Source organism: Uranotaenia lowii, chromosome 2 (assembly GCF_029784155.1).
Source record: "Uranotaenia lowii strain MFRU-FL chromosome 2, ASM2978415v1, whole genome shotgun sequence".
NCBI classification, from domain to species: Eukaryota; Metazoa; Arthropoda; class Insecta; order Diptera; family Culicidae; genus Uranotaenia; species Uranotaenia lowii.
The window spans coordinates 164,891,394-164,915,475 of record NC_073692.1 but is presented as its reverse complement, the minus strand read 5'-3'; the positions used below and the strand labels follow the sequence as shown (position 1 = coordinate 164,915,475).

The 24,082-nt window shown below is 33.4% G+C and overlaps 2 protein-coding genes across 2 annotated transcripts in view; one reads left to right on the top strand and one right to left on the bottom strand.

The window, feature by feature from the left end:
* Positions 1-2,150, top strand: part of LOC129748376 (uncharacterized) — a 46,983-nt gene extending 44,833 nt beyond the window's left edge. The window contains exon 3 of the mRNA XM_055742978.1: positions 1,559-2,150. Coding sequence (XP_055598953.1) covers positions 1,559-2,092 — 534 coding nt within the window. The 3' untranslated portion in view covers positions 2,093-2,150. The remainder of the gene's footprint in view (positions 1-1,558) is intronic.
* Positions 1-24,082, bottom strand: part of LOC129748374 (uncharacterized) — an 814,549-nt gene that overhangs the window by 380,918 nt on the left and 409,549 nt on the right. The gene's annotated exons all lie outside the window — the stretch shown is intronic.

Here is a 24,082-nt window from a genome sequence, read left to right as displayed (position 1 = left end):
GGTTCGGACCGCTTGACAAGGTCGTCTTTCTGGGCCACTTGACCGGAATCCGATTTATGGGGGGCAATTGGCGACCCTCCCAAAACGGTTCGTCTGATGGATTTCGGCCAACACTTCCACGCGGTCACCGAACTTGCACACTGGATCTCGGACAACGACGCACCGTCCTCGATCGTAGCCAAACTTAGAATGACCAACGGATCTCATCTTCGCCGCTTTCTCTCCTTCCTTCTTCTTCTCCGGAACTTCAGCTGTCATCTCCACGTCATCTTCATTTTGAGCGCACGAGTTATGGTGCGTTACGCTTATTTATCGTGCGCTCAGTGTTGAGGGGTAGGAGTGAGAATTAGGGATGGACAACGGACATGATCAATTAAGCTTCCTATCAGACACCATACAACTATTTACAATTTACCTAACTTGTCAAAAAAAAGGAGCCTTAAAAATACAATTTTTATTTTAATTAATTAAATATATACATGGGATGGGTTCTACAAATTTACAACGATTGTTACCAGTACGTGTGTACGGTAACACGTCATCATCATCATCATCAGCAGCAGCAGCAATGTCTCGGAAAAATTTGCCAGCAATATAAAATGGCAGCAAGAAGTGCCACTACTAGGGGCTGCAAACAAAGATGCATCAAAAATAAAAAAGTTCAGCCCGATTCCTTCTTCTTGTTGCTCATGAATGGAGGGAAACAAATATGCATAATGTGCTGCATTTATGCGCTTTGTACCAATGCCAAAGATGCTCTCTCTAGCGCGAGTATTTTTTGCCCTCGGTTTCCAAGCGGAACAAGCGCAAGAATCTGGGGCGAAAAAAGTTTTCCCTGTTGAATTTGAAATGTGAATAGTTTGACTCGATTCGCGCACCTTGGAGGCGAAATTTTCCTCAACCCCCCTTCTTTTCTTGGTCTTTGTTGGTTTGGGGATCATATTAGAAATGCTGGATGCTGGCTGCTTCAATGAATTTTCTTCTACAAGCGTGGAGCTTTCGCTGCCAACTTCATCTCTTAAGTATAGGAGACGAGCAAATCTCGGGTATTATTAGTCATTAGTGTCAGTTTTGATTTTTGTTTTCTCATAAAACAAAAATAGAATGAGAATCAGGAGCAGCCCAGGCATGGCTTTTATTGCTTGGCTCATGGAATTGGTTGGATGCTGGCTGACGAATAAAGTATTTAAGCTTTGCCATTCATTGTTTGACTGCCAAAAATATTGGTGCCATACACATTTCTAACGGAAGAGATTTAATGAATGATAATTTTAACAATATCCACTAGAAAGTTCTGAACTGAAAGATACATAGTTTTAACTAGCTGACCCGGTGTGTTTTGCTACCCCTCATGTGGAAAAATTTAAGTTTGTTAAAATTATTTAAATTGATTTTAACTTGATATACATTTCAACATTATTCAAAAAAAAATTAGTTTTAAATATTTGTATGAGAGCATCAATCCACACAACAGATAACAACCCAACCTTCCAACGTTCCACTAAAATAACGCTCCAATCAAAGCCCGACTTAAATATTTCATTTCTCCCTTCAACAGATTGCCGACCGCCTGTTCGGTTCCAGTTCCGGTGCAGCGGCCAGTAGTGCCCATCAATCGATTCCCCCGTCGGCATCTGCCATCAGAAATTCCAAGAACACGGCTGATCTAAAGTTGCTGGAAAAGCTGGTGACATCGTTGCTCGATGCTCAGAATGCACCTGGGTCTGGATCCGGTTCCGGTGCAGGAGGACGTAGCAGCGGCTCAATGATGCGGCGACTGCGGCCCATGTCCAGATCGTTCCGGTTGCCCAGTTCCATTAGGAGACACAACAACAACAGCAATCAAAGTAACGTCGATGGAACCGGGAATGTTGGGCTGGAAGAGCGGGGCAGAACGATGCCAACCATCCGGGAATCCGCTGGCAGTGGTCAGAGAGTCAACTCCTGGGGAAGTCGGAGCCAGAGTGGAAACGTTCGTCGGATTCTGGATTCCATCACCAATGCACCGCAAAGGTTTAGCCAATCATTGGCCGGTCGTGGTCAGGAAGACGAGGACGAGGAGAGTAGCAACTTGACACAGAACATTTTATGAGCCAATAACTATATAGTGAGCTTCACCATTAAAGAGCACCTGAAGTAGATGCTTGAAAAGATGTTAGCCATTAGGGGAAACAATAGGAATAGATTCGTAGCAATTCATTGGCTAGAAGTAGTTTTAAGTACTTATGCACTTCAATTATTTCTATTGCAAAAAGCTTTAAAGGTTTCAATGGTCACTTAATATAGTAGTAAAATTTTGTTTTATTTAATGAGCATAGTAACATGCTGTTTAATTTGAATTAAATTAATTTCGTCATGAATTTTTAATCTTTACTGAAATTCGAAAGCCCTTCGTTGGTTTTTTTTAAAATATCATCGCATCTAAACACTGATTTTATTAATATCTTGAACAATATGATAAATAAGAAGTTTTTATAAAAATAATGGATTTATGTTCTGTATTCATCATAAATCATTCTATTAGCATTAATAAGCAAACGTGCTGTCAATGGTAAGGAGCGATCCAATTTCCTCATTTCCAAGAGGTGTTTGGATTTAAATGCCAAGTTTTTGGAAAGGTAATGTTATATACTTACATATTTCTCGAGCGAGCTGGCTGCATACTCTTTCAGCTGTCGATCGCCCCCATCACCGGTTTCGAAATAGGAAGAATTAGCCAACCGCATCGAAACCTCGTATTTGGCCCTTCCACGAACTGCTCCGGTGACATCGATTGGCGGAAACATGAAACGAAAAGGTCAAACAAGAAATACAAATTTATATTATTTATTGAATAAGAAAAAAACTTACAGTTAAAAGATATGAAGTTGAATATGGAATAAATTAATATTAACAATTTTATTTTTTTACATAATTTTAATAGAGCAGCATCATCTCGAAAATACTATGGTGTGCGGAAAAATAGCAGCGCCATTTAATTCTTCGGAAAAAATGCTTTTGACGCATATAAATTTGAAGCATTACAAAAAATTTTTGCATTGGTGTGTGTTTAATAATAAAAGACAATAAAATGGAATTGTTATTAAAGGTTTTTTATTTGTAGTTATACATTTCGGGAAAACATTTTCTTTTCAACCAGTGTTCGAAAAAATAGCAGCTCAAAACAAAAACTCAAGAAAAATACCGAAAATGACGTTTTTTTAATTATTTTAAATATTATCTTTGAAATGATTGCGAGACCTTTCTCGCAGCGTTTAAATCATGAGTTGAAAGATCCATCAAGGTTTGCAACGTAGTTTAAAAAATTTTTTTTTTCAGGAATTTACCGCTAGGTGGCATTCTTGCCTAAACCATTGTCAAAATTTTAATGATACTTTCCTTTCATAAAAATCTTGGTACTGTGCAAAATCTGGTGTTGTAAAAAAGTTATTATATTTTGTTTAATTGTTCTATATCAAACTCCACGTGTATGATTAATTGATTTGTTTTATGCAAACTTAAAGCAAATGCCACGTACGAATAATGATTCATTATAATGAGATATGTCGAGGTATTACTAATTTACGAACATGAATACTTTTGGAAGGTTAAAATTTTCGAAACAGGTTAACAGGTTGAGCATTAAAATAAATCTTTTGTATCATTAATTTAGAACGCACTTTGGTAAAAAAAAAAAAAACCAACACTCTCATAGGCTCTGATAAATACTTTTACTTTAGAGAAAAACGGTTTTAATTAAAATTCAGCGAATTCCAGCTTATTCTGAGCCTATCTATGGCAGCTATCCACGCATTCAACAGAAGTTCTGAACCATAAGTATGTTGAGGTAGTGTATGACTTTTGATTAGCTTCAGCTTTAAATCAGTTGGTAGCATACAATTTAGCTGTCATTCGATGATGGCAAAGTGGGGAGTACATTTTGAAACATTAACAGTTTACCTGATTATCTCAATCCAAATTACGTTGAAATATTATACCAAGGTAGGATATTTTTCTTTACGTATTTAATATCTGTAAATCTCAATGCGATGGTAGGCATCTCGATGTTAACAAAGCACATGATTTGCAGTAGTTATAGGTAGGATATAATATTTAGAACGAACATTAATTTTCGCAAAATCGTTATTCAACAAGTTTGCCATTTCAGTAAGGGATAATTCATTAGAAGTTATATGAATCTAAACAAAGTAAAATTTTATAATAGACTAGTTGACCCGGTGTGCTTTTCTACACCTTCCAAAAATGATTAAAGTTTGTGGTCCCTAGTTATTAAACTTTTCATTTATTTGCACAATATTCAAAATTCAATTTCAATATCATTTAAATGTTTTTTCAATATAAACTTTCAAGGTTTTTTTTTTTTGAATCTTAATTAATTTATTTTTGAATCCGCGTTTTAATCCTTTTTATGACTCTGGATTTCTTTGCCTCATAAGTTTATAGCTTATGCCATTTTTTTTATGTATGGAATTTTCGCTGTCTCTTTATTTGTAGAAAGGGTCCCAAACTACCCTAGAAAAGTTTTTAAGCTTAGCTTAGCTAAGCTTAGCTTAGCTTAGCTTAGCTTGATTAACTACTCACATCCACCTTAAACCGTAAAACCCGAAGTGCATGGTTGTAGAAAATGTATGCATTGTATGTTTTTATTATCGACTTTTTTCGGCGAATAAATAACTACACAACGGACCAACTGGCAAGTAATTGTGTAGTTATTTATTCGCCTAAAAAAGTCGATAATAAAAACATACAACTTATCGCGGCGATTAGCTAATTCAACAATGTATGCATTGCTTGTTCCAAAAACATATTATGATAACAATCACTTCGAGGTCCACGATCGCTGGCGTGGCTCAGTAGAACAAGTTCCACATTGCCAATGGTTGCTACTTCGTGATTGACCGAGGCCATTAATTTTGATCAGAGGTCAAATGAATGGTGCTTGGGATTAGCAGCTCATTCACACTGCACAAAACTGATGCTCTCTTTTTGAACGTCAATAACGGCGCCGGCCACGTCCTAGTAGTCAATAGATAGATTGGAAGAAAGAGAAAAGGATGAAAGATCTATTTTATGCTTTGCTCCGTTTATGGGGGCAAGTGCAAACGCAATGCTTTTCCCAAACTTAGATGCGTCAGTGTATCATTACTAAAACGAATTTAATACATGTTCCGGTATGTTTTATTAACTTTTTTTGATGTATTTGCTGTTTCTCTGCAATATTTATTACTTTTTGGAACCTCAGTTTTGCTGACTGTTGTTTGAAGCAAAAGACCTTCATTTGCCAAGGCATTACGGAATTTTGAATATCCGCTTCAGATACAACACTTTGGATATGCTTTCTGACCACTCTAATATAATGCTGATTCATTTTTGAGATAATTTTTTGTTATTGTCTGATGTTAAATGGCTAAAGGTGCGTTTGCACTTGCCCCGCAGTGTGGGTTGACAGGAGTGAATATTATTTTCAGAATTTTCAGGGTCTACTGAAAATTTATCATAAATTTTCTGCTTTCACTTGAATATCAGTCTCAAACACTCACCTTTCAACGAAAAATCGGATTTGAATGCCCTTTTCTGTAGCCAAAAAAAGCAAAACAAAAACACACTTTTCATGTCTAGTACGTACTTAAATTCGTGTGTATCAAACAGTGCCGTGGTTTTAGTGAATAATTAAAAGAAAGTTTAGTTTATCTATGTCAGATTATTGGTTTGGACAACAACAACAACAACTTCTAGAAGAAGAAATATTTTTTAATTTTTTTGTAACAGAAGAAAGTTGATCGTTTGCACTTGCCCCGAGTTTGCACTTGCCCTGTTATACCTTAACTAATATTACAGTTAAATGATCAAACTGCTATAATAGACTCAAAAAAAAGACCATTTTAAATTTGAAAATCAATAACCCAAACTTTGATTATGTTCATCATCGAAAAATTTGCTTTATTTTGTTAAAAATGTAGTTCAGCATTGTATTATATTCAATTTCGCCCACAACTCTTTTTTGTTTAGTTAGCGATAAGTATTTCATAAGTATTTCAAGCTTTTAGAGACAAAGAGGTACAAGCACATGAAAACTATTTTGAGAAAACACGCATGAAAGTTTCCGTGATGAGTGATTCTCCATATACATTTTTCTTAAAAGATCCAGTCATCTTTCGTTTAAAATAGTAGTAAATGAAATCCTTTGAAATCTAAAATTCGCACCGGAGAGCCAGATACTGATCAAGATATCACAAACTTTGACATTAATAACATGAAATAAGTTATCCACGCGCTTGTTTCCATTGGGTTTCTTAAGCCAATAATATACAACGAGAAGTGGATATTGAATTTAGAAAAAAAAATTGTTAAACACCTTCCTTTCAATGACCTGAAAAATATATTAAACTCAATTTAATTAAACAGAATATAAAGCAGCACTTTTTCTACACTTGAACAATAACTAATAAAACCAATCGAACCAAGAAAAAACAGCTTTTGCTCAGTGTTTATATGATTTTTAAAATATAATATAATAAAAAGAAAATTACCAGTTTCATCCACCATAAGGTACATTTTCATCATTGTTGATTTTGATTTCAATAGAACAAATTACAAATAGTTAATAAAAAAACAATTCTATAAAAAAAAAGCAAAATGCACTTTCAAAAGAAATGATTCACTAAAATTTAACAATATAACAAAGATTAAATCAAACAATATATAATAGAAAAAATAAGTGTTTCAGAAAATATGCTGCTAAATAAACAAACAAAACCAATTTTTAAAGGATACGAGTTGTAATTGTTGGAACACTTTCGGCGTTTCGTGTAGAATTTTCTCTTTCTTATCGGCTGGTGTGGCTCCTGTTAGCTCCGGTTCTAAAGATAATTCTCTCTTCCACCGATGAGACCTATTCCGACTCCTCAATTGGTCCAACGGCCATTTCTTCAAGTTAAAGATCCAATTTTCTGCTTAGTTTCTCATTTTGAGAGCTCTTGAAGTTTTTCAGTTAAAAAACACACCCGTCAAAAACGGCCATAGCCTACCAAGTCCTCAAACTACCCTAGAAAAGTTTTTTGTAACAAAAAAGCATCACGGGAGACTCATTTTATCTATTCGTTCTCAAAATATTATATAAATTGTGAGAGTGACCTCCTCCATCATTCCTTTAACCAAAGATCTCTAACCATCAAGATAATCGGGTATAATATTTCACGAACGAATCTTCGGAGACAACAACACAATGCATATGGTGCTGCCATCCAACGAGATGGGATCCAAGCTTTGCACTTGACGATTGCACCTCTCACTAATACATTGAAAACAAACGTCACTTTTCCCAAACTACATTTTTGTTTACATTATTCACTCCAATCATTTTGCACTATCGGTGAATTGTTATTCTTTCCCACTGTTGATGGAACATTTTGTTGCAACTGGCTGTTTCCAATCAACCCTGACCCCGACCGTTCGCCAGCGGAACGGATTCTTCTCCATTCTTAAAAATTCAAGGAAATTCGCTACACCGGAAAGTTAACAAACTAAAAGTGAACGAACTTTGATTCTGAATCCAAATCAAGAAGCAAGAAGGAGATTCAGGAATGTGTTATCAACGAATTTAATTTCAGCTTAGCATCCGATGAAACGGCTAATGAAAAATTCAAGAAGAACCAATTAGACAGATGGATCATTAATTTTGGCTGCCCATTCTTGCGAGGAATCAGCCAACACCGAACTCGATCGTTTGCCAGTGCGACACATTTTAGCAGAATTCGAGAAAAACGGAATCTTCTATTCCTCCGGTAAGTTGATAAGTTGAAAGTGTATAAATTTATGTTTCAAATCCAAACCAAATCGAATTACAGCTGTACAGCAGACGGAATTTCCGATATAGGATCCCAGGAGGAAAGAATCATGCAAGCCAAACAACCTGATTGTCCTACCCAGTTACCCGGGTTTTACAATTGTTACATTTTTACTGTAATTCATTAAACTTGAACATTTAACGTAATAGATAATTTATTGTTTTGAATAACCCATGTCACTTTGTGAAACAGGGAAGGATGTCTCATACCAAATTTATGTAAAATAAGACACTACTCGAATAATTTTCAAGTTCATTTTCTCGAATTTGTTAAACAGCCAAGTTTTGATTGAATGAATTTTAAAACGAGGGTCTCGTACAGAATCAATGTTTTATTTGTACGGGGCAAATAAATGTTTCAAATAAACATATCAAAAATGGAATATATGCTGGCATATATTCCACAAGCTCATAATGTTCAATCCAGTTACATATATATTCAACACATTTAAACAACTATGTAAAAATTCACATTTTTTTGCAACTTTGACCACTGTGCTGTGGTGTAAACAAAGAGAACTGGGATGTAAACAAAAAAGTAAACGCGAGTTGCTTTGATTTTTATGCGGTAGTGTGTGTAACAGATTACACAATAAGAGCTTGGATCTCAGTCCGTAAAATCTATTTTGGAGCTAGTGTTCTGTCGCCAAAATTTCTCGGAAGCCGGTAGGACCTGCTTTAACCTTAATGGATGGAATGGGGTCTCATAACATCAGAAAAACACTTCTTGTATATAAATACGATTCCATGTGATATATGGCGTCTTTCCCGATAAGCTCTCCAGCTATTCAAAAATGGGTGACCCTCTCCCCACTTTATATCTCCCCTCTAGCAGGAGAAGGGAGTCTCAAACCATCGAAACAACATTACCCGTACACAAATAGGCTTCCATGCAAATTTTTTTTCATTTTCTCGATTAGTTATCAAAATATTGAAAAAATGCATGAGTGACCCTCTTCCCATTATATCGTTCTACTGAATGGAGAGAGGGGTGCTAAACCACTAAAAAAACATTTCTTGTACACGACAACCCTCCCATGCAAAATTTTGTTTCGTTTGCATTATTAGTTGTCGAGTTGTGCCATAAAATTTGTATCGGAGTCCCTCTTGCTGCCTATCATCCCCTACCTGGAAGAAGGGGATCAAGATCAAACATTCCGTGTATTCAAATATGTACATTCCCATGCCTAATTCTAATCCATTTGCTCGATTGTTAGATTGTTCCCATGTCAAATTTGGTTCCATTTGTTAGATAAGTGCTTGGTTTATGCAACATAATCGTATATGAGCTCCCGTCTTCTCTAACTGTATCCCCAATTGAAGGAGAAAGAAGCCTCAAATATGCTAATAACCTTTTTACGTATCCAAATGCTTTCCAATGCCAAATTTTCTTCGATTTGCTCAAGTTATGCGAAAAATTGTAAAGAAGCTCCCTCTCTCCTCCCTATCACGCAACTGGAAGGAGGCAGTAGTACCAAATTTTCACAGAAGCTTTCCATGTGCTCAAATACCCTTACAAACCAAATTTCATTTTTATTTGGTGGGTAAGTTCTCGAGTGATGTTAAAATTGTATGGAAGCACCCTCCTCCCTTAAGATTTTAAAGCTTGAAAAACGGAGGGTTCTCAAAATATAAAAGAAACATTTCTCGTAATCAAATACCTTCCCACACCAAATTTGGGTCCATTTGCTTGATTTGCTATCCAATTATGCTAAAAATTGTAAAGGAGCCCCCCCCCCCATTTTTTATCTCCTCACTGGAAGGAGGGAAGGGTAGCAAACATTCAAAGAACTATTTATCGTACCCAAATAAACTTCCAAGCCAAATTTGGTTTCATTTGATGCAATAGTTTTCAAGTTATGCGATTATAAGGGGAAGAAACCCCCCTTCTTCCTTCCTGTTTCTTCACTGGAAGGAGGGAGGGATCTAAAACAATCATAAAACCATTCATCGTATTCCACTACCCTCCTATGCCAAATTTGGTTCCATTAGCTTGATTAGTTCTCCAATTATGTTGAAAATTGTAAGGTAGGCCCCCTCCCTCCTTCATATCTACACACTGGAAGGAGGGAGGGTTACCAAATATTCTTAGAAATATTTCTCGTACCCAAATTCCCTCCAATGCCAAGTTTGGTTTGATTTGCTTGATCAGTTCTCGAGTTATGAAGACTTATTACATTTATATGAAAGATCCCTCCCCCCTTCCTATTAGAGGGAAGGGTCTCAAACCATAATAGGAACCTTCCCCAGCTTCCAATACCCCCACCTGCCAAGTTTCACTTAATTCGGTTCAGTAGTTTTCGAGTATATAGGGACCAGACAGACAAGACAGACAGACAGACAGACAGACAGACAGAAATTCATTTTTATATATATAGATGGTAGAACTTTAATAAACATGCTCAATAATAAAGGACCCAGAACAGATGCTTGCGACACCCCGGATTTAACTGACATTGACTCTGAAAATTTCCGTTCAAAGATACAAATTGTGTTCGATTAGAAAGATAAGATTTCTGTTAACAAAATTGCTGTTAACAATTGGTACCTTCAAAAGTTTTCATATTGTTCTGAAGTGCGTATCCATATGCATATATCTTAACGTACAAATATTGAGAAATTATTCTAGTAAAACTAATTGAAAAAGAAATATTAATATTGCGCTGTAAACCGATCAAAGGATGTTGAACTGTTGTCATGCATCTATCTAAAAACTTCATTTAATCAGAATAAATTTTCCAAGATATACGCATACAAATATAAATGCATCTAATATTTGGAAAACAAGAATTTTAACAAAAATATTCCAAGTTTAAAATTTCAAATATTTTTTTTTTAAATAAATCGATGGTTATAAGAAAAACCAAGTAATTTATTTTTCCAAACGTTGTATTTTTTCATGATTCAGAATAAACACAATTAAAGAAATAAATATTTCTAAGCAATACTTTGCTATTCTATTACACTGAAATAATTTTACTGATAAAAATTTAAAAATATGGACAACAAATCATTATCAAAAACAAAATATATGTAGACTGAACGACATAATATTTTAATTTTGCCTAAAATATACTCAGAAATCGTTATATTTAACTTATTTGGAAAAAAAATATGGTTATTTTTTTTCTATAAAATATATTCTAAATAGAAACACACATTAAATTGAAACTTTTTAAATAAATTATCATTCAAATTACAATTTTCGGTGTAAATATTTTTTTCCAGGTACTATGATAACTTTGGAATTTAAGTTTCAAGATTTTAACGACCAGGCATCTATTGATTTCGGAATAAAAATGGCTAAAAACATAACAGTTGAAAACACATTTGTAAGTTGATATTAAACCTTTCCAAAGAAATAAATATAACAACCATCCAACAACATATAATGTTGCACGGTAAAAAAAAATATAAAAAGGAACAACTAATGTTTCAAATAACGTTGCATGTCTTGAGATATTTTCTAAAACATTATTTTGATGCCTTTTTTTAACCATTTCCGCACTGATTTCCAAGATTATGAGTTATTTCCGGTTCTTTTGTTGAATTTTTGTTTTGCGCTGCTATAATTTTGAAAATCGATAATGCAATAGGTAATCCGCTTCGATTAAGTCGGTCATCTTGCTGGTTTCGACTAAGAAAAGCTCTTGGCCTAATATTATAGAACCCTTGCACCCAGGTACATTGGGTTGTGGCCATGGCCAATCTTTTTTTTTTTTTAATTCAATAAATATTTATTAGGCCAATTCACTTTTACAAGTTTCTATGAGCCGAGGGTCTTTTTCACAATAGTCTTATTGCTAGGGGGTTGGAAAGGGTTTGAGGATGAAGGAGAGGGTTTGGGAAGGTTGGGTTTATGAGTGGTTTCACTTTGCCGAACAGCGGCAGAGGATGGTTTCTCAGACGAACTATTTCCAACTCCTGCTCCACTTGAGGAGTCTGAAGGGAGGCGTTGAGGGGATGTCTTTTTCCGGGGTGGAGAAGCGATGGTCAGATGGATGGCTGGTTGTCCAGATGCTGAAGTAAGGTGATCTCGTTTTTGCTGCTGTTGATGTGTTGTTCTTTCTTGTGTTTGCTGCTGGTGGTTAGTTTGTGGAGATTGATGTATTGTTTGTTGAACGTTTCCAGATCGGGTGATTCTAGCGTAGCTCTGTGGGTTGTTGGTAGTTTTGATTTGCTGACGGGCTGCAGTGACGGGAATATTTTGCTCAACACTTATACGAAGAGCAGCAGATTCCTCTATCCATTTGGGGCAAGTTCGTTCGGATGGCGAGTGATCGGAGGCTTTACATGTGTGACAGAATTTCGTACCGGGACATTCGCTGCTGTCATGTTTTGAGCTGCTGCAAATTCGACATCTGCGTTCGTTTGGGCAACGTTTTTTCGGATGACCGTATGTGAAACAAAGTCCACACAGTAAGGGTTGAGGAATATACACTCGTGTACGAACTCGCAAGAGTCCAAAGTTCACATACTCTGGGATAACGGTGCTGTTTATTGTTAACACCAGAGTTGGTGTTCCGCTTATGCCTGTTGCTGTTTTCTTTGTTATGCGTCGTACCTCCGTGATTTTTTGGGATGCTAGTTCAACAAGTAATTCCTTTTCAGTCATGTCACTAGCTTCTTGACATCTTACCACAAACTTGCGTTGGTTCAGATTTGGGTGTCTTCCTATTTCTATCGGTGTTCCGTCCAGCAGTTGATTCAGCTGTGCCAAATGTCTTGCTTGGTCTTTGTTCCGTAGTTTGATCACGTACCATTTCCGTACATGATCAAAAAACGCGCCTTCAACTTTTCCTGACTGCTTTTCGATTGATTTTCCAACGACAAATGGGTTAGGTAGTTTGTGTCCTTGCTTTGCTGTTAAAAATAGGTAGTAGAGGCGTCCGTGCAGGTTCTGCGGGTCCAACCATTCGGGTAATGTCCGATCCGGATGGTCTCCGGGAGACGGACTCATAACTAATTCGCGTTAAACTTCAGCACACATCCAAATTTGGGGGTCGTTAGCCTTTTAGGAGAGAATCGAATACGAAAAAACGCGACCGATCTTGCCAAAGGCTGAGAAGGAACTGGGGGCATGGCCAATCTGTCCAATTGAAATGTGTTAAAGCTATCGAGTCGAGACTTGGCGACATATAAGATGAAGGCTCTTGACCTCAACTTGAAGGGAGTCGATAAGAGAAGCAATTTAGGAGTGAGATGTAAGAAATGATAATTGAAAAGGGAGACATGGAAAGTGAGAAAGTGATATGCTGGAAGTGAGAAGTTAGACATGAGAAATAAAACGTGAGAAGTGAGAAATTAAAATAGCGAAGGCATGGAATCATGAGAAGTGTGACTTCAGAAGTGAAAAATGAAAAATTTAACGTTTGACATCAGAAGTAGGACAAGAAGTGAGAAAGGAAAGAGACTTCTCAATTGTCACGTGCAAATTCTTATGTGTTACTTTTCACAAATCGTTTCTCATTTCTCTTTCTCATGTCTCACTTCTTACTTCTCGAGTCACACTCTTTCAACTCTCACTGATATTTCGAAGCACTACATAACTATTTGAAAGCAAGATCACTAGTTTTGGAAGAAAGTGATAGAAATTTTGAAACTTGAAGCACATTTAGAAATTTTTCAATGCAATTTTTTTTTCAATATCTGCGATCATCAATTTCTTCACCATCCACACTATTTTAAGCATGCTGTGTTGCAAAATAACACATGCGGCTTATCATAGAAACCGTGTTTTAAATAAATTTACGGCAGCAGATCTTGAAAAATTGTCAAGTGTCAAAATTGTCACAATTTTCTTCCATCATGAGTGAACTTGTTCTTAGAATTTCAAACTTTTGATTTTAAATTATAAAAAATTTAAACATTATTTTCCAAAGAAAACGATAATTATTGGATTCTGATACAAAAGTACCGATACCTATATTGATTCTTTTTCCCTAGTTGGTAAATCATGGGAAGAACATTTTGAAAGAATCGGTTTCAAGCATGTACTTAAATGTTTATAAGTCTTAAACAAAGCCGTTATATGATTTGACATTTTTTAAAGTATAGAAACCCTCTGAATAATGATAAAAATTATAATAAAAATTATCTATTTTTTCTTCTGAGAAAATCGTGAATTTTCATTTTTGTATAGATATTTTTCTTTGCAATAAGAACATATCAGAAATATTTAATCGATCTTGTCATAACTGGTTACTCTTGATTAGTTTCAATTTGTTTTGAAACATTGTTATAATTTAAAGCGATAAATGTTGCCAGTATTAAATTTTTTGTAGGTCTTTTGTAGGTTTGTTTGGGCGCGAAAATTGTATTTAATGATGGAAATCAAATAAATATTCACTTTAAGACAATATGCCTTTCCCTACATATCCGAAATGGTCCACCCACACAATATTTGAATTCTGATTTGCTTCCCAAATCAGTTTCCCCATCATACACATAAAAATGTTATTTCCATGAGTTAACTTTAATTAAAAATTTGTGGAAGTATGTCGGTATACTTTTAAATGTATAACATTTCCAAAAGTAAAAGTTAGAAATTAAAGATATGCAGTTAAAATGTTTTGGTGTTCAACTCTTGAATGATAAATATGAGTCTTAAGCAAATTTTAATTTTTGTACGGCAAAAATAACTTTTTTTGATTTTCATTATGAGAATCCTACAGATAATTTTTGAAGCTTCAAATTTAGATTTTCTATCGAACAGAACCCACACAATGAAGCTCAAGTCGTTTTCAAGTTGTACTGTTCCTGGTTTTATATTACCAGAATCCGATACAAAATTAGAATCAGAAGGAGAATTGAGATTTTTTTAAATAAATGAATATCAATTTTAATAGGCTGGCAATCTGAATGAGAAAGATGATGAAATTTTTGACAAAAATTTGCATAGTATGTATATTAACATTTTGAATATTTTAAAACTAAATTTTAAAAATGTTGGAAAATAGTTAACTAGAATTGTAAAAATTTAAATGAGCTACTTAACTCACGCTGTCGTTCGAATGTTGCAAAAACATTGCCTTACTTGATTCTATTAAACATAATAAAATCCAACGTATTTTAACCCAATTTCTCCGATGGATTCTTTTCTCCAATAAAAGTTTCATTAACTGAATGTTTGAGAATTGTTTTTTTAATTGAAATTTTAGGAATTTTTTTTTGCTTCTTAAAAACCTGGATGCTGAAAATACATTACACAAGAGCACAAAAAATCATTTTAGCTCATAACCAAGGAAACACAAATGTGTTAATCTAGACGTTTTAACGGTGAACGACTTTAAAATTAGGATAACTTCACCCCATAAACAGGATGTCGGATTTCAATTAGCAACTCTCAGTAATTTCAACTCATTGATACTGATTCGATAATGGAGTGCTGATTTGCAAACTAGAGCACAAAAAGGAAATTGTGATTTCCAATCCAAGCCAAGCTCATCATAATCTAATATCCCTCCGACAAAACCGAGTAGCTTCAAATGCCATTGTAAAATTAGACACCCCATTCAATCGAGACAAGAACGTCCCTAAAAGTTAAAAAAAAACAAAATTGAATAAGGGAATGCGATCCACAAAAAAGGTGGAAGCAGAAAGTTACAATAAGCTGCCGTTGGCAAAACTAGAAGCTCGTAAATAGTAGCGGTTGCCCTTAAGCCAGAATTTCCGCATAGTTAATGATCTGATAAGACAACCCCCCGGCGGCAGCTCACGTTCCGTTCCCTATTAAACTTACCTCGAGTCGAGACAAACTGAACGCGATTTTTCCCGATCCATCCTGTAGCTAATCCTTGCTTGCCATCAATGGGGGATTATTTTCTGCCAAAGATCTTTCCCACCCACCAACGGGATTCAGGATAATAGGAAAATTAGCTTCCAAGTGCCTTTATCTTTCGTCGTCGCATTTACACGGTGCTTGGGACAGCTTCGAGTTGGTGAAATAATGCGAACTCTGATCTAGATTGAAAACTGAAGCTTTCCTCTGAAGGGTGGCTCCATAGACTGGATTAACCTGAATCTTCCGGGGTCGGATTTTTTTTTTACCCAAAGCTAATTATCAAACTATGCTGAAGTAAGCAGCAGATTTCTCTACTGGAATTGTTTCTCCCTTCGTTTGAAAAGCATTTAACCGGCGACCGAAGGGATTTTGATCTCTGTGCTAGTTTAAAATTGTTTCGATTATCCCAAACAAACAAGATGAAGGGGCAATAGTACCATTTGATGCATGGAAAGAAAATCTATGACCAAGGATGACTACTAAGTTCAACTTTTTATTATTTAAGGAACACATGCAAGTGTTCACATGACAGATTAAATGCAACGAATAATATTTCTTATTTTGAAAACAAGGAGTTCTCATACAAAACCTCAATAAAATTCAGTACACCCTGAATCATTTTCAAGTCAAGTCCACAAACATTTTTAAAAACATTTATAATTTGATTTTGAAAACCAAAGGTTTTAACCAAGGCCGGATAAAGCCATCGAAGGGCCCGGAAAAATTTTTCTTGGGGGGCCCCATGATTCGTTTTTTAAATGCTATCCCAGAAAATACAAAACATTTTAAACGTGTTAAAGAACTGGAGATGAGTTCAGTATAGTGTCTTCAAATAGCAGTGTTCCGATTTTGACACATGTGCCAAAATAGAACGGTTTTCTTGGAACGAAATTACCTTATAGTTTTCGCCATAACATGACCAATATAATTTAGACAAACACTATACATACCTTTTTACGTTTATGAATGTTGATATAAAATAGCAACAAGAACAAAAAATTTAAAAAAAATATTGAGCACTCAAAAATGACAAAAAAACATGAAAAATTCTAAAAACACAAAAAGAAATACAAACAAAAGGATATAAATGACAATAATATCTTAAAAAAAAGCAAAATGAAAAAAAAACAAATATGATAAAAATTACAAATATTCTAAAAAAAGCAAAATAAGTTCTAAATGTGTCTAAAATATAATAAAAAATAAAAAAAAATAAGTTAAAATTATAGAAAAATGAGAAAAAAAAAATTAAGGAATAAAAATTACAATGGTTTATTTTTATCAATAGGTAATTAAAACATTCATGAAAAAATCATTTCGATTTTGGCAACACTATCGAGCGTTTTGCCAAAAACGAAAGGAACCTGTATCTTGAAATAAAAATTGTTCATTAATCACATGCAAACAAAGAGGAAAACTTAAGAAATTTCTCATAAATGAAAGCTCTGATAAGAGCTGCAAAATGCAAAATATAATTCTCTTTTTATACTTACTACTAAAATTCTCTGATTGTGAAAAATGACCGGATAGATATTTTTATTGATTTTAATTTAATCATTAATCGTCTGGTTCAAGTTTCATCGAGAAATATTTACCTTATGACAATTGGGAAATATCATCAAGATTTGAACAAAGAATACAAAATTTAAAAAAAAAAATTAACAAAATAATTTAATGCAAATTCCATAGAGAACCACAATTAAGTGTCTTAAATCTAAATCAAAATTAAAAATCAAGTTTTGGGAAACAGAATATGAATTAAATTAAAAAAAAGATATTCGAAGTTACAATCAGATTCAAGTTTCAAATATCTTGTCTTGAGATTAATATAATTCCCATCAGATAAAAAACTTTTTTTTTAAAGTGTCATTCAAAATGTGACAAAAGTTTTATTCGATGCCTCCAAGCAAGGGGTTTAAATGCAAAAATAATCGAAATATTTAGAATAGAGATTGAATGTTTGAAATATAGAATCAGTTATTATTGAAAAAAGTCAGATAAGGAATCCAAATGAGTAAGGTTAATAAAGATCCTAAGTTCTTAAAATTCAGAAAAACCATGAACAGAAATTGAGTAACCGAAGAAAGAACACAAAACTTGAAAATCGCAATAAATTGAATCTGGAAAAAGATAAGATTAAAAACAACTTATATCACTCAATGATATTAGCAACACAACCATGAGATCGTTTTTATTATAATATTATTATGATAGTTTGAAAAATGATATGCTGAATTTAGGATATTTACTTCAGTAGATGATAAAATTTTGGTTAAATCGGTTGATAGTGTTTCATTACGAATTTCAAATCGAATTGAGATGGAAATTAAATAAAAAAAAACTCTGTACTGTCGATTGGTCCCGCTGACCTTGGTCTAAAGGAAAGCGTTCAAGTTTTCTGAGCCAGTGGTCATGATATCGAATATCGGTGACGGCATACATAGTACTTTTTCTGTGAGCTGGTGGTTATAGCGTTTACAAGATGCTAGCCATCAAATCCTCAAAAGATGTACGCTTAGGTAAATTAATTAAATCTCTTCAAAGAAACATGAAGTTTAACTGAGATAATATATGTGTGTGTTAAGCAACATCAGTTTTTTTAAAGATTTTATTTCAAAAATGGAGAGGAAAAAGGGTTTAGAATTTATAAACCCACGGAAATTTCAAATACAATCTTTGCAAAGTGAAAAAATTGTAATAATATACCCAGTATAAAATTCTGAAATGTTTATCATAAAGCCTCTCTGTTCGCTCTTAGCACTGTGAGTCAGTTTTGGCAAAATTAGCCTCTATTTCAGTGTAGTAATCATTATTGCGCAAGATGTTTGTATGTAATGAAAATGAGGAGATGTTTATTTTTTATTTTACCTGTTCTGTACCAAATATTCTGACTGACATGTTTGGATGAAAAAAACAAAATGAAAATTTGAAGTTTTTGGCCTCATAGTTTTTGTCGAAATTTTTTTCGAATTCGATTAACATTATTTTTGTTCAGATTTTAGATTGAAAAATTTGATATTCAATACCTAGATTTTAATATTCTCAGCCCGCATAACGCAGGAGAACCCCTTTACTGCTTAACTTATGTAAGAGAAAAACCTTTTTAAATATTATTCCACGGGGCTCTTTTAGTTATTATATTATGAGTTTTAATTCCGATTTTCTAGCTTTGATTTGTTTTCATAGATTTGTAGAAATTAAAATAATATGATAAAAGAAATGAAGCAATTGCCCCTATTGCCCTCCCCCCCTCCCACCCCCCTTAATCCGGCCTTGGTTTTAACCCAGAATCATTTTAAAATTTGACAAGCCTTGAGAAATTTTCAAGCGGGGTTAAATAAAATTTAAAAAAATGCATGCTTTGACAAAATAAGATTGATTAGTAAAATGCCTACTACTCTCTTTTTTGAAAAACGAGGAGCTTTCACGTTAAATTCAAATAAAACTTAATTCAAACTGAATAATTTTCAAAAAAACTTTATCAAATGGTGCACAAATCAGTGTGAACATGATATAAAATTTTAAAATTGTTTTCTAAAGTTCCATAAAACAGAAAAGAAAAAGCTCATTCAGTCTCATCATCGATCTGAAGCTCGTCATTTAAAACTCCAAATTTTAGTTCTTATTGATACTTTAAAGTTTAAATCCAGTCGCATACACAAGTGCTACAAAAAAAATGCTAGCTCAAAGCTGCTCAGCAAAGATAACAAAAACGTGTGAATAAACGATTAATTAAATCCAAATTCAAAAATTTCCATAAATTTAAACGAACAAAAAATGAACATTAAAAATAGCTATGAAACTTTCAACCAGATATCAAAACTGCTCACGGAATTAAAATAAAAGTTGTGTGAATTGATTTTAACGTGCAGTTTGGTCGTTTTAAATTCCTTTATTTTTTCAAGTCGCCAGAAATATTTGAAATATTTTTAAATGATGAGGCACCCTTTTGAAAAATTTTAAAACAAAGCTTTGGATCTAACAAACCAGAGCTCGTGTACTGCTTGGATCGAAGTCAGAAAAAGACTATTTTCCATTAAAAGAAAAAAAGATATTCAAGGTTCCGAAGGAAAAATTTTATTCCTTAGTTGGAAAAATATACAAAACTTATTTATCATTTTAAATCTGTCCTTTTTGCGTTTTGTTGATGTGGTAGTGGAATTTTGAGACGACTTTAAAATTGATCCAAGATTCACAACAACGGAAATTATTTTCATACTTTACCATTTGAAAGTTTAAATAAATCTTGTTAGCATTCCAATATACGGAAAGTGAGTTTTTTGAGTTACCAAATATGTTTTTTATGAAAATGTAAAAAATTGTCTCAAGAGAAAAGTGGAAATTGAGCTCAACAATTGGTTTATTTTAAAAAGAAAATTTGTTTTTACTGTAAAAGTAGTGTTTATTGTCTTATTTTTGTTTGTATTGGTTTTTTTTTAATTTTTCATCTGTATTTGTTCAAAAATAAGAAGTTCTATACCGTTAATTCACAAAGTTTTTAAAAGTTACTTCATCGACTGACCAAAATTTTAAAGGAAAAATAAGGCGCTGGATACGAAAATGAAATTCAAAAAAATCTCAGCTAAACAGTTTTCTAGTTCTGCTCTAAATATTAAGTTTTGAAAAATAAAAAAAAGTACTTGTGTTTAGATTCAAATATCTCGCGCTGCAAAACAATTATTTGAAATTTTTTAATTTGCAAATAAAAAACGAATAAATTTACTTTCGACCATCTAAACTTTATTTTTTGCTTATGATCAACAGTATGTTGGTATTAGTGAAATTGGAATAGGAAAATTAATAAAAAGAATGCATTTTTCAGAGAAAAGTTTGCTTGACATTTTTAGACTCGATGGTAACATTTAAAAATCTTCGAACCATAAATGTCAATTCTTAACTAAGGTTTCAAGTGGTTATTATTTAAAAATCGGTTGAAAACTAAAAAAAAAAAACTCGTAACTGATGAGTGATCACACAAGGCAACAAAATTTTCATTTTTGCAACAATTTGTCGATTTTGGTGACCTATTTGTTTAAAGGACCTTTTATCTCAAACAATGCTTGAAGAAAACAAAACATTTCAATAATATTGTTAATTTTCGAATTCTATTTGATAAAAAATTTTCAAATCCTGGACCATAAATATCTAGTTGTTCACATTAAATTGAAACTTTTGTGAATACATCCTAAAATCTTTTAAATGATGACTAGGATTTGTATATAGAATCTTTAAGTAACAAAACACGAAAGCAACTTCCATCGATGGTTGAAATCTTAAATTTGCCCTAAAATCAGGGGCAACTGAGCTTAAGATTGCCAGAAGTTACCCTGCACGTATTCGGGCCGGGCAAATCCAGGATAATTTGACAAAACTCCAGGAGCTATGCAACAAAAATGAAGATAAAAAAAACATTTGAATCATCGAAAAACAAAACTAGATTTTGAATCGTAATTTAGGCTCGCAAAAATCGTTTTTGTTAGCTTTGAAAATTTAATTTTTGGGCGCGAAAATTTTAAACTTTTCGCTCGATTTTCCAAAAAAAAATTTGATTGAATCCGGACAAAATCAGGATATTTTCAAATTTGGACAACCGAGCCGCGCCAAACGATTCCCAATTTTTTATTTAATATTCAGCCCAGCTTAAGCTGTCCAGCTTAATTTTGCTTATTTGATTTGATCATACCGTTTTTTCTAAAAAAAAGTCTTTAATTTGATAAAAAAAATTCTAAAAATAATCCAATTTTCAAAAGTAAAAGTAAAAGATCGAGATTTTGCGGTTCAAATAGGATTTATGCAAACTCGATCCAATTGTTTGTTGTTTTCATCGACTTTTTTCGGCGAGGAATAAAAACAAATTATTTGCCAGTTGGTCCAAACGATTCGAGCTACTTTTGGCTGTTCGCTCCTCTTCAGTGGACCTTAAATAGAATTTATTTTCAATACAATTTTCCATTTTACTAGATTATATAACTTACTTTATCTAGCGATCGTCTAACTACTGCTTGTTGTCTGTTGTTTGTTTTTGATGTTATGTTTACATTTATCTGTCAGTGTTCTGATCTTGGGTAAAATGGAGTTGTAGGCTGATTTAAAATTAATTGAATCTTTCTGTTTGTTAACAACGTCGTTGTCTCCTCTTATCTTAATTAATCTTTATTCCTCGCCGAAAAAAGGCGATGAAAACAACAAACAATTCATCGCGGCGATTAAACCAGTTAATCAAACTCGATCCAAGTATAAGATTTCAGTTCAAAAAATTTTTTTTTTTAAAAAACTGCAATATTCATAATGTTGAACAATACGAATAAACATCTGGAATTCCCTGCAGTTTCTTTACGAGAAGAAACATGTTTCTTTTTCATCAATTACTTTTCGTTATAAACCACTTCCGGTGAATGGTTTTTAATAAGCTTTTCGTAAGATAAAACATGCAAAAAGAACTCAAATTCTACTCATCTTTTGTCATTTTCAGCTGAATAGTTCAAACGAACAGATTTTTGTTAAATTTTAAAATCCAACTAACAATCAGAATTATATGCCAACTATCTCTTGCAATTTTATTTTCTTACCGAAATAGTAATCTTCATAATTTATTATGATTGTGGAATTCATTGACGAGCTGAATCTGAATTTGAATTTTTAACCTTCATTCGAATTTTGAATTTTCAATCTGTTTCGGAATTTCAATACATTTTCTAAAATCAACAAAAAAAAGGGTTCTGAATTTAGAGATATAAACCAGGAATAGAAATCAGTTTCAGAGTTCTCAATCATGAATCCACAACTTTAATTCGGATGTTTTGCCTTTCACTGATTATTCTTCATTTCAGTACCTGATGTATTTTGAACTCGAAGCATAGAATTATTTCTTTTTTTATTGTCAGAAAAAAATGATCCCTTCATTTCATGATTTTTTATTTTTATTAAAAAATCGTTTTAATCAGTCGGAAATAATGTGTACATTTAAAAAAAATTAGAATAAAATACAATTTTTCACTTTTTCCACCCATGAATTGTTGCAAATTTGTTACTTTATGCAACGAAGGGTTGATCATGAATCAAATTTTGAAGGAAACTTAAAACCAAACGACGAATTGAAACACAGTTTTTCATTTCAATTTTTGATGATGATTCTAACCGAAAATCAAGAATCCTAAACTGGATACAAAATTCGAAATATGAAAACACAAACTTAATTTTGATTATAAAGAACCAGAATCTTTGAAATGAGTTAAATCTTAATTTATATTCAGTATTAGGAAATGAATTACTGCCAACAAATAAGAAAATTTTCGAAAACTTGGGATAAGTTTTCGAATTTTTGACATCAGTTCTCAGTCAAGATTTTTACTATAGAATAACATTACTCCATCATCAAAATTTGATTAAGAATAACAAATTTTGAGTTAAGAGTAGAACACTTGCATGCTTTTGATGGACCCTCATGGCGGGGCTTTTGAAAAATCTGTGCATATCTGTTTTTAAAATTTGAAAATCTGTATCTGTATCCTATCTGTATTGGCGTTGAAAAATCTGCATCATACAGAAAAATCTGTATATATAATACCCCCATCAAATACCCGCATTTCAAGCTTTTCTAATGTAGCATTTTTTACTTAATCTTCAACTCTTGCTTTCAAAGTTCTTCGATCCTTCATTCGTATCGGATGATTCATTCAGTTAATAACACCTTTTAAATATGAGGAAAAAAAAAAGAATTTTACTTACCGGAAGACGATATACTCTGGTCGCACTTGCAAGCATCCCTGCTGTCCTCTTCGGTGTAAATGCACTGCCGGAAGCAATCTTCTCCGTTTTCCAAATTGCAACCTGTTTTAAAAAAATATATATATAAAAAGAGGCAGATGTAAGTGTGATTTAAAATGGGTTATTAGATATCTAATATTTATAAATTTTCCAAAATAAATGACTGAAATTGACAAAGCGTCTATGTATCAATTCCAGTGGAAAGGTAATTGGTATTAACGGGCAAGAAATCAAGCCATAACTAATAAAAATGAATTGATTGAGTTAGTCAATCCAATCTTTAACGGAAGTCCTCAAGCACAAGTAATCGATAACAAATTATTTTTCGATATGTAGGGTAGGATGACAAGATGGTGGAAGTCCATGTAATATGACTATTATCGACTTAGCTTTAATCTTGATGCTCACTACAAGATTTTTGCTTTAACATCTAATAATACGAATGTAATCGAGACCGAAACACTGATACGGCTAGGCTCCCAAACGTCGTCTGTAATTGTAATTATTGCGTTGACCAACTTTGATGCGGATGGGGAATAAAAAGAGAAGCTGGAACAGATTAATTATATCATAAATCAAGTTATGCCGATAATTTATTTCGAAGGGGCAGCCGCCTAGCACGTCATCATCAAGAACGTTAGCAACGAATAAAGTTGAATCGAACATCATACGTATCTTTAATGGGT